General features: G+C 37.3%; 1 protein-coding gene across 1 annotated transcript in view; it reads left to right on the top strand.

Annotated features, from left to right (window-relative positions):
* LOC103915312 (putative RNA-binding protein Luc7-like 2) overlaps positions 1–12,144 on the top strand; it is a 29,442-nt gene that overhangs the window by 12,282 nt on the left and 5,016 nt on the right. The window contains 8 exon segments of the mRNA XM_009322123.1: positions 434–532; positions 1,465–1,575; positions 2,253–2,396; positions 3,481–3,657; positions 5,921–5,987; positions 5,990–6,011; positions 6,888–6,917; positions 7,845–8,039. Of these exon segments, the coding sequence (XP_009320398.1) occupies positions 437–532; positions 1,465–1,575; positions 2,253–2,396; positions 3,481–3,657; positions 5,921–5,987; positions 5,990–6,011; positions 6,888–6,917; positions 7,845–8,039 (842 nt within the window). The 5' untranslated portion in view covers positions 434–436.

Below are 12,144 nucleotides of genomic sequence, written 5' to 3'. Positions count from 1 at the left end.
TGAATATAACTGGAACACATATCGTAGAGTGTGCAGACAGTTCAGATCAAGCATTTGACCATTTAATTGCCAGTTATTTGCAAGGAACTTGGCTCTCCTAAGCTGTTTTAATTCAATACAGGATGTTCCACTTCAGTTACTTTTTTGAACTTTCAGTAAAACAACATTTTTGCAGGACATTAATGATACTCTGTAATGCAAACAGCCATCATGATAAGATAAGCTGTTCGTTCTGTCTGCTTTTATTATTTCCTGATTCGTGCGTGTTTGTTAAAGATCTGGTATTGTCTTATAGCTTTATTAAACTGTCCTTTTATTCCCATAGGGGAGATGATTTGCTTCAGAATATTTGACTGTTAGAGAAAATCATACTAACTTCATTCCTTGTAACACTTCTGAAAAGTTATATTAGTTTCCCTCTGTCTTTTTTCAGAGAATGGACCTTGGAGAATGTCTGAAGGTGCATGACCTGGCATTAAGGGCAGACTATGAAATAGCATCCAAAGATCAAGATTTCTTCTTTGAGCTTGATGTATGTATTTTGTCTTAATGGTGAAGAAAAAGCGTAATTTGTGTACCTAGGTGGATAAACTGAGCAACAAAAGTTAAGTTTTGGTACACACAGAAGGAAAACTTTCGGAAAGTAATTTTATAGAAAGAGGCAGAGAAACCCTTGCACAGTCAGATAAGATACATGCCTTTTCATGATTATATGCAAGTAATTAATTTGTATTGGTAGTCATCTCTAGGTAGAACTGTTAACAGCCTTCCTCAGAACAAATTATCTTAAACCTGGATGCTGTCTTAGTGATATCAAATAGCAAGTGAATGTTAAGGCTGTGTATGCCTTGAAGAGAGTCTTAAATTCTATGCTTATTGAAGAAAGTACTTTTGTATTGGAGATAACAAATCATATGCTATGTTTCAGTACACCGTAGTTTGAGTAATAGTTTTGAACTTCGAACTAGGAAGTTAGTCTTCACTAGGACAAAAAGGTTTGGGATTTTTTTTTGTTGTTGTTTGGAGGGATGGTGTTAGTATGCTTATAGCTTAAAACCCTAGTGAAAAAAGTTACTGCATGTATTGGCTGGGTGAGGTGAACCTGAATAGCCTTTGAAGAATTTTAATGCATGTTAGAAATGCTCACTTCTTAGAGAAGACTTAAGACAGATTCAGTTCCAAATTTCTGCAAATACTTAATAACTATGACAATGTGTAGACTATGATTTTTAAAATGTTCTGTATTAATGTATGTGATTAGTCACCATAAACTGCTAGATTATTGTTTTACAAAGGTTTCACTAATAAAAACTTTATTAGTGTTAACTAAGTTAATTAAGTTAACTGCTGTTAACTTATTAGTGTTAAGACTAAGTTAAGTCTTAATAAACCTGGAAAGTGGTAAGACTAATGAAATATTCATGTTCTTGACAGCATTGATCAGTGTTCTTATTGATGTTTTAGGCAATGGACCACCTGCAGTCATTTATTGCAGACTGTGACAGGAGAACAGAAGTGGCTAAGAAAAGACTAGCAGAAACCCAAGAGGAGATCAGTGCTGAAGTTGCAGCTAAAGTAAGCATGTAAAACTAGTTACTCAAGTCTCTTTGCAGGTCTGTTTTTCTAAGGAGCCAACTTAAGGCTTTGGCAAGCTGTCCAATCTGAGAATTCATACTGAGGAGGGGAAAAAAATAAGACATTTTCTCTATCCTTCCCAAAACTGCCTTTAAAGCACGGAGAGGAGAACACAGGGAGGAGACCCCTCTGATATTTTTGAGCTCAGGAAACTTGACTCTCTGTGATACCATGCCATATAAATGTTAGTAATTCCTACACTTTTTGATCAAAACTTCATCCATAAAGTAAACAAAAATTTGATGTGCTTTTCTATAGATCTTCTAACTGAAAAAAACTTCTGTCATTTTCCCGCACTTATATGCACATGCTAGGACGGATGGTTGTACAAATATTAATTTTGCAAGACTATGTGGTTATAGACAACAGTGTGAATTACTTGAAGTTTCTGAACAAAATCCTGCTCTGGAGTTGGTACATAGACTTGGTAACTCAGCCTTTCTCTGTGTGTTTTTACGTGAGGCAACTTCTGTTTCACTTTTACCTGGAGAAGTTAACTCTGCATGTTTCTTTTAATTCTATCCTACCAATTTTGCGTATAACAACTCAATAGTAGTTCAGATTGTTTTCCATAATTAAAAGTGTTTCCTGTGTTAAGTCTTTCCTTGTCTTTCAAGGCTGAAAGAGTTCATGAATTGAATGAAGAAATTGGGAAACTGCTGGCCAAAGTAGAACAGCTTGGAGCTGATGGGAATGTGGAAGAATCTCAAAAAGTAATGGATGAAGTGGAGAAGGCTCGAGTAAAGAAGAGAGAAGCAGAAGTAAGTTGATTGTGTAAGGCTTGGGGGATGGAGAGGGTGGGGTCCAATATTAAATTGGTTGGCATCTGTGTAATGCAAGATATCTTATCTGCTGTCACTTCCTTAAGTCATTGCTTCATATAAAACTGAAGAATTTGCTTTGTGGCATCCTGTACAGTTAAAGTTTCTACCTTTAAATGCACTCCTATACTATTAAAATTATACTCACTTCCACAGATGATGCATTTATCTTAGTTTAGCTGTATTGGCCAATTGTATCTGTGGACACTACGGTTGTATCTGTGTTGGACTGGCTTATTTCGTTGGGTCTCACGACTCTTGCTGTGGCAACTCTGTTGTGCCTCATGGTGTGCTGATGTGGCTCGTACTGGAAAGCTTCAGTGAAGTGAACCATTGTCTTCACTGAAAGATAATTAGTCAACGGCTTGTGCATCAGGCAAGTCAAAACAGTCCTTGTTGTAATGTACAGGTGGCAGAACTCACCAAGAGCTTTTCCTTATCGTATTTCACCAAGATCCTTAAATTTGTAGAAACAAACATCTGCAGTTGTTTTAATGGTACCAGAGGCATTGCTGGCAGTCTTGCTTGTCTGTCATCTGAGTGTAGATAAATTTTGTTCAGATAACTTGTTTAATTAGTGTCTAAAATGCAGGTAGATTTCTCAGGAAAATACTACTGTTTTAAAGTGGGTTCAGAATCAAAACTGGTGTAATATTTTCATAATATGTTAACATAGTAATTGTAGTGTTAACGTGTATTCATTGTTGTATATGAAAAAGTTGATCCTCCTTCCAAGTAGTATGATCTTAAGTAAAAGTAATAATCACCCCACTTTGTTTAATTTGGAAAACCAGTTGCTGATGTCCTGCTTTTAAATATGTCCAATCTTCAAAATAAGGAACCTGCCTTGTATCTTCATGAGACAGCTGATTTATGAATAGTGTAAATTAACTAAAGGGTGTGCTGGTGTACATTGAATTCCATTATCAATTCGTAGTATATCTCTGGTAAAGTGTTATCTTTGTATTTCTGTGCATTCAGAAGTTAAGGTTAGCAATTTTTTCTTTTTTTTTTTTTTTCCTAGGAAGTATACAGGAATTCTATGCCTGCCTCCAGCTTTCAGCAGCAGAAGCTACGGGTTTGTGAAGTGTGCTCAGCTTATCTTGGTCTTCATGACAATGACCGACGACTTGCTGACCACTTTGGAGGAAAACTACATTTAGGATTTATTGAAATAAGAGAGAAGCTTGAGGAACTCAGGGTAAATCATTCTTATATTTTTGTGTGTGTATGTGTGTGTGTTCCTGCTTAATTATTTGCCAGGCAACCTTAATGGAATATATCTTTCTGGGTGTGTGAATTTTTTTCATATTACTTTAAAATTTGGGATTTCATTAGTCTATAAAACACTGAACATTCTAATTTAATATCAATTATCTGGATAATTTGATAAGATGACCTCTTTTGCACTGAGGTATATTAAAATACATGCTCAAAGTAATGCATCTTGGGAAAAAAGAGTGCGATTCCACCTGTAAAATGGAGAACAACAGTGATGTTGCAACATATTTAGCAGTCATAGGAGATAGCCAAATGAACTCTACTTTTAGCCAGTTGATTGGCTAAAAGTAATAATGAGACTCTTGAAAATACAAGAACATGTAGTGGGCCTAAGTGAGTGATATTTTATTTATTTAAGTAGGATAAAATGTTAATAGGGCTGGTGTTGAAATCCTCAGTTTTGGCACCAATACGTAAGGAGGATGATAACACATGGCAAAGTTTTCAAAAAAGATCTACAGACATGCTTGGAGCTCAAACAGCCTGCTGTACAGTGAAAGACTAAAACTCAATTTGTTTATTTTATCCAGACAAAGATTAGGAGGTGACTTTCATTTATAGGTACCAACAACTAAAGATGATCTCTTTTTTTTTTAAAGTAATTTTTGAAGGCTTTTAAGCTTAACTGACAGTAGATTAAATAAGTTCCAACAACTCAAGGCTGTAGCTATCCAAAGTCAGAATACAAAAAGATGTATATCTTGAAGTCAGGCTAGCTATTAAAATAGTTGTTGCGGAAAGGTTGCATGTTCTCTATAGCTTGAAGATTTGAAATCCAGTTGGAATATTATCCTAAACAACACTATCTTGGCCAGAAATTGTGTGCTGGAAGAAAGACTTACTGGAATTATATTCTAGACTTTTGGTATTCAAGAGGATGGATTTGGACACCGATGCCATTTATGATCTTAATAAGCAAATTATGGAGTTCAAGGCTCAGTTAAGCACTTAACTGTAGAAATCACTAAAGACAATAGCTAAACGAGTCGATCCCTAAAAGCAGAAAATGCTGCTACTGAGTTTGAGTAAATTGGCTTTGTTTATATTTCATAATATTCCAGCTGTCTTGCATGGATACTGTGACTTACCCTTTGGAAAGCCCAGCTCTTTCCGTTTACTATATTGGCAATTTAGGCTCCTAAATATAGCTGCTGTAACTTAAACCTTAGATGCCTAGAATAGATCATGTGCGCTTCCTTTCACCCCTCCATGAAATTATGAAGAGAGTCACTTGAACAAGAAACCTTGCTTGTAGTTAAATTACTGATATTGTACAAGGAAGTATAGATATAATTTGACATAAAGGGTTGAAATAACTGATTATTTACACCATTCGGAAAAAAAATGCATGGATAATTATTTCACATCCCCAAAGCATCAATAAAATAATCTTTTGAAGTACTTTGCTAACAAAAAAAGAAAACAATAACTATCCCCTCCTTCCTCAGAGCTCTCCTCAGAGATCTAATCAAGATGCTGCTGGGGCAATTCCACATCTCAGAAGAAGGTCTTTACAAAGAGTTGAATTTCTTGCATCATGTCCAGAAGGTGGCGAGACTTGGGTTTGGCCAGATCTCCAGTTGTGAGTTCCACATCTGAGGGCCCTCTACTGAGCGTGCCTTGTCCCCAGTAGTAGTCAGTTCAACCTGGGGGCTATCAGCTGAAGCATCCTCTCTAATTATATGTCTCGTGTTCACAATACAGAAACAAGTAGTCTCAAAGCTAGGTATCAGCCCAACCAAGTCCTTTAAGACTAAGGATTTCTTTATGTCACAGCATAGCTGAAGGAGTTAATAAAACAATTAACTCTCCCAGTTCTGATTCCATTCTACCTTTCCCCAGTGGCCAAAATATGATAGGATTGGCATGGAAACTCTTACATTAAAGGCATGACTTACTGCTCTGAATTCCCTGTTGTGGAAAACTTTATAACTCTACGTATTTCAGGTCTTCGTGTAACACCCATCTATTTGCTGCAGCTCTTCTGCAATAACTTCTGTTTCTTGGGGGGGAAAAAAATATATACACACACACTGAGGAAGAGAGAAGGAATAATATACACAAGGGAAAGGGAATATACATGAGGGAAAGAACTGAATATTAACTGTGTAGATTATTTTTATAGCACCTTCATCTGAGAAATTTTGAAATGTAACTTAATTAATATATTCCTTTGCTTTTAGAGGATTGTGGCTGATAAACAGGAGAAACGAAATCAGGAACGTCTGAAACGTAGAGAGGAGAGGGAAAGATTTTTTTTGAGAAACTAAGGAGGTAGGGATCTATTTTAATTGCATATACATAATGACCTATTTAATTTTAATGGGAAAACTATGTACGAAATGTAGTTCATACATGTTTTTAAATCTGCAGAATCACAATAGTCTGCATTCTGTGGAAGGAGTGAGAGTGAATTTCATGTCTAACTCTTAAAACTGACTTGTTTTCATAGCCTTTTTAAAAACTACAGATAGAAGTGTCTCTACATATTTGAACAAATGGCCTTTAAATGAGATAATTTTCAGGAGTGTACCTTGTTTTGGGACCTGACAGATGTAAGCTTACACACAAGTGAGTTTCTAACATGTTAGATGTTAGATATTTACTTTACAGATGTTAGAAATTTTCCTTATTGGAAGTAGTTGAATGTATGACTCTGGAAGGTAATTCCCTGTTCTTCTATGAAGTAGTTGCTTCCAGGCTTTGTGGGGCTAGAGTGGAATGGAATCTGAACTGCAGTTCTCCTGACATGTCAGCTTCAGAGGTTAACAATGTAAACTTTGAAATCTGTTGCAGTCTGATAATACGTGCCTGACAAGAAATAAGGGAGTACTGACTTGAACTGTAAGCTTTTTCTGTGGGAGGGGTGGAAATAAAAAAGGAGATTAGATATTCTTTTGGGTTTGCAGCATGGTGTGCTCAAAAATAAATAAAAAAAACACAACACAAAACAGTTGTCAGAGGGATGTGTTTCCTGGTAAATGTGTTACAAAGATGTTAACATCAAATAAAAGGCCTTTAAATAATTGCTAGTAAAATAAGAAATACAATAACAGGTCAACTAGTTTGGTTTATTATTACTAAATTGTACTTTATTTGATAATAAGATTCTGTAAGAAAAATTGATTTAATATTTTCCATTTATTTCAGGTCCAGATCCCACAGCAAGCATACCAAAAGGTATATAAATCTGCAGACAAGAATACCATCAGTGAAGCCATCCTTTCAAAAGCAGGAACATTGTTTGTCTAGCACTATTAGGTTAAGATGTCCGTCTTTACAGAGAAAGCATTCTGTTACACAGTCATCTCTCTGTGTGTTTATACAGTATTTATCACCATGCTACTGAGTTTATAAGTGTATGTCTATTTTGTGGCTACTACAATGCGACTTTTTGTCCCAAACAACACTTGGAACACAGAGAATTGCTCTTCCTTCAAAACAGAAGCTTGTGGTTAATATCTTTTGGTGAAAACCCATGTTTTTAAAATCCTAAGAACCAGGTTAACTCTCAATAGATGACCCATCAATAGTACAAGTTTTCTTCCTGACCTACACAGTCGAAGGTCACCAGTCAGGTATTATTGCAGAGTGATTTTAAAAAAAAAAAAAGAAAGAAAATCATGACTTTGTATGGTGTTTAGAACCTTCCAGACTAGTTTTATTGTAGTAGCTATGGGGAAGGATATAGTCCTATTTTCTCAGAACATCATAAAACATAGGTTCTGGCAGATGATTCCTATCACTGCATCACAAAGTTCTACAACTTTGCCTGATAAAGACAAGATTTTGAAATTTTAAAAAGCAGATTTTTTTTTCTCCGTATTTTAAATTCCTTTCAGAAGCGTGAATTGGCTATGCTGTAACCATACATACAGTCATAAATTAACTGTAAAATTGTCTGCATTAGTCACAAAGGAGTTTGTAGGATTTCTAATGTTGCTTTCCCCTCTCTGTTTGCCTGTGATAGGACAATGCAATAGCTCTGAACACTGCAGACCATTCTCTATACAGATTTGCTTATTCGTAGAGTGCATAATATTCAAAGTACACTGATAGAGTAGCTAGGTGAATGCAGTGTCTGGTTTAAGTCCTTTCTGCTCCTAGATCTAGGTCCCGAGATCGCCGCAGACATAGGTCTCGCTCGGCCTCCCGGGAACGAAAGAGAAGAACTCGCTCTAAATCCCGTGAGAAACGCCATCGTCACAGGTCTCGCTCTAACAGCCGCAGCCGGAGTCGCAGCCATCATAGAAGCAGGCATAGTTCCAGGGAGAGAAGCCGAGAGCGCAGCTCCAAAAAGAGGTAAATGTTGGCCTAGAAATAAATGGCTTTTCCTAGATGCACGATGAGAATTTTCACACTAAATTACATTTAACACTTATTAAACAATAATTTAAACACATTTTGATACTGTCTCAGATTTCAGTTACACCTTTAGCATACTTATGATTTGACATACATAGTGTTTGTTTTTTTTTTTTTTTAATAATAGGTTTATGTATTATTTCTGTTTTGGAGGAGTGATACAAGGTATTGGTGTCAAGTTGATAATACTACCAGCTTCCTGCAGTCTAGAAAGTGAAACAGTTGATCTCCATTTGAACCTAGGGATATCAGCAGTCATCTTACTGTCATCCATTTGGTTTTTCCCTTGGGCTCTTGTTCCCAGCACTGGAGCCCATCTATTGTGAACTGCACCAGATAAAAACAAGTTTAGATATGCCTGAAAATAAACTTGTTGCATTGCATCTGAAGGTGTTGCTTTGCAAGGGAAGTGGCTCAATCCCTCATTGAAGGATTACTGCAGAGAGCAGTCTGGGGCTGTTGCTTTTGAATGACGCAATTGCTGTCTGCTCCTGAGGAACTGCTGGCTTATTTTAGATGAGTGAGGTAAGCTTAATTCCGAAGAGCATAGGAATTGCACAACGAGGCATTTGGTAGGGAGGTCTGCTCATAACCAGGATTCCTTTCTTGTGTAGGTCAGCCACTGTGGCGTAGAATTGAGTGCAGTACAGTGGACGGGGTGCCCAGTCTTAAAACCCTGACAGGCTGTCGACTTGCAAGAAGAGAAAAGATCTGGTTTTGAAGTGGCCGCACGTGCAGGATTTATAATTCAAATTATTTTAGGATTTAAATCACCAAGGGTGGAGAAATGTGTTGAATGTGTTCAGGTGTCTCATGGGCTCTTTGCCCTAAAAATGAGCTTTTTTTCTTCTTGGAGTAGGTAGGTGACTGTAGTCCCGTTGTGCTCTGTAAGAGAGCATAGAAGACAGGATTGGTCCAAGTCTTTTGTTTCCTTCTTTTGTTTTTATCTTTATGGATAAAACTTAAATGTCTAGCACTCTAGTTGATATAATCAGTAGTTTCTAGTATTTAAAACTCTTCAGGGTGTTCTTTAGTGTCCTAAAGTCAACATTTCGGACTTGGCAATTTCCATCTTGATTGTAGCCTGTCATCACAGTTATCCTAAAGAGCCTGCCCCTTCAAGGCATTCACAATGGCAGATTAGCAAATCTTCAAACCTGTAGTTTTTCAGTCTTAAAATAGACATTTTCTTTTCAATCAACACATTTGTTAACTTGGATGAACCAATGTATAGAGCATATGCTCAAATTGCCTTTAATTCTTCAACTTTGAAGTCCAGCCTTGCAAGACTCAATTTCAGTCCTTCAAAGATAACTATACTGATTGATTGTTTCGGGATTCTCATCATAGTTTTTCACTCTCCAATATGATATGCACAATGCAGATAATGCATTGTCTTCTGTATGTTGGCAGAGAAATATGTAAGAACAAGGAAATTGTGTGGACCATTGGTGCTATCTATATAAAAGTAAACCTGTCAGTCTCAGCTGCCAAAGGTGAATTGAAAAAGCACAAGGTGATTTGAAGGTGAAGTCAGTGTCCTTTTGCAAGATCCTATCAAAAGATAAGCCCTTCAAGCTTTGTTTTGTGTGAATGAGTTAAAATATATAACATACGTCAGGGCACAAGATTTCAACCTTACGATATTCAGTGCTGGAAATATTTCTCCTGGTGTCAGTTCCTGCCCTGAAGGAATGAGACACACCTGTGTTGGAAGAATCCTTGGTACAAATAAGAGTTTTGCATTACTGTTAACTCGACGGAAAAAATTGCTGTGCCATCATTAGCAGCTCATGCCTCTTATTTCTCTGAGGTCAAGCAAAGTTTTTGCTCTTAAAGGATGTATATTGTGTTATCAAGAGACTAAAGAATCCTTAGAGCTATGATCTTGCTGCACTGGGAGCAGGATATCTATTGAACTCGCAGACAGGCTGGATGCCTCCTTTTTAGAGATGCCCTTCTAGCCAGTAGAGCTGCTTTTCACATGAATGTGGGAGAAGCCTTTCTGTTGAGTACCACACCACTGTTGATACCATAATCCAAAATAAACCTGAACTTGCAAGCCTAAATGTATTATGCTTCCTTGTCTCCTAAGAACTCTTTTTCTAGTCCAGGGAAGTACTCATTGCCAAATGCCTCTCTTTTTTTTTTTTTGAGGAATTCCTCAAAATCCTGATATGAAATACTTTTATTCAAGCCTGTCTTCCCTAAGCTCAAAACATTCAGTTGTCCAAGGAATTCTGTCCAAGAATACTCTGCAAAATAAAAGACACACTCCAGCAAGTTAACATCTTCAGGAAGGAGTCGTAGCCTTTTGGTTTTGAATAACCAAATAAATTCAAATCTGGGGAACATGGTGCTTTTGCCAAACTCTTGCAGAAGAGCAGAGTGTGACACCAGAAACGACAGAAAGACGGATGAAAGCTGCAGCAGTGGCAGCCCATGGTGCCACTAATTCTAGGGCCTTAAGAGAAGTGTGGAGTTGTGGTTGCTGTGTGGGAAGAGTTGCATCATTCTGTTAACCTAAAGCCTTCAGTGCAATTTTTGGGCTTGGTTAAAGAACCATAAAATACAGTTATTGTAGGCTGCTGAATCCTGCTGTAAAAGCTATTAATGTGTCTGGGTTTTTTCAGTTTTGATCGCATCCATTATGGCTTCAACATGTAAGCATACTAGACAATTAGACTCCTTACTGGAGAAACTCCCAATGTGCTTCTCCTGAAAGTAATTTTCCAATTTTGTTCTGTATAACCACATTATCACAGGCAAACATGTGCTGGGTATTATTGTTTGCAGCAAACCATGCACTTTCTTCTGGTTTTCCTGTCCACCCTTCTTCAGAAAGTATTTTCCAAAGAGCCTTTCACATATCATGAAAAGCTGCTACCTCTCAGATACTTCTTCATTCTGAAAGTAAAGGGATGTTTGTTCTGTTCTATATCTAAGAAAATTCTACAAATACAAAAATTTGTCTGTCAAACCTGTTTTCTTTAATCTGTATCATCATTCGCCCCATTAACAAGTGGATAGATTTAAATCTCTTAATGGCAGGGATCTTGTTTCAAATTTATCAATATAAGGAGCAGACTTCCACACTCTGTGGGCACAACTGAACGAAGTATCTGGCAACAGTAGCAAATATGTCTAAGATAATGGGAACCCATCTGGTAATAACAGCAACATGCCTAAGGTAATAGGAACCCTAGGTCTACGCAGGCTTGGATTACTGGCTTACCAAGAGCAGGTCTAAATAAAGTCCTACTTTTCTTTGCTGTTAGCTGTAAGTTACCGATAACTAAAGTGAATTGCCTTTCATCTCATTAGAAAGAAAATACGTAATTTGTGCTTCTTGATTTGCAATGAGAAAGTGAATATTTGCAGTTAGATGTTGAGATGCATACTCAATGATAAGATCAATCATGACAGCAGGCCTAAATGTGGGTAAATTGAGAGATGGTTGTGTCAGTACGCTTGAGCCCACTTGCAAGAATTCATGTGACAAGGGTTAATGTAGTCCCATACAGACATTGTATGGACAAATAGAGTATCTACAGTCACAAGATGGGGCTTCATTTCACCTGGCTTTAGATGACTAGGTCAGATGTTAATCTCATGAGTCTCATCACAAACTCATCTGACATGATTTTGTGTCTATTTTAAGATGAGACAAATCATGCTTCAAAGTGTCTATTTCTTCTGCTGACTGTTAAGGAAATCTGGTGGATTAGCTTAGGTGTCTACATTGCAGACATTTAAAGCTGGGTGAGATAGATCCCACTCTCAGCATTTAGACAATTTCCCCACCCCACCCCCAAATATCCTTCAGATTGTGGTTGACAACAAAATATTCTAGCCCTATACTAATTGTCTGCTGTGGTAGAGAAGTACAGACTTTTCTTTTTTTTTGAGAAGGCCAGTGGAGGGGGGGGCAGGAAGCACAGGCCCATTTAGTCAAACATCTTACCTCTTGGAAGGTTTGAAACTGTAGCTATATCTCTTCCTGCTTTCCTAGATCTGACTGGCTGCTCTAGGATTTTCCCAG

Source organism: Pygoscelis adeliae, unplaced genomic scaffold, assembly GCF_000699105.1.
Source record: "Pygoscelis adeliae isolate BGI_AS28 unplaced genomic scaffold, ASM69910v1 Scaffold60, whole genome shotgun sequence".
Classification (NCBI taxonomy): domain Eukaryota; kingdom Metazoa; phylum Chordata; class Aves; order Sphenisciformes; family Spheniscidae; genus Pygoscelis; species Pygoscelis adeliae.
The sequence above is the reverse complement of the archived record's forward strand: the minus strand, read 5'-3'. Positions and strand labels throughout refer to the sequence as shown.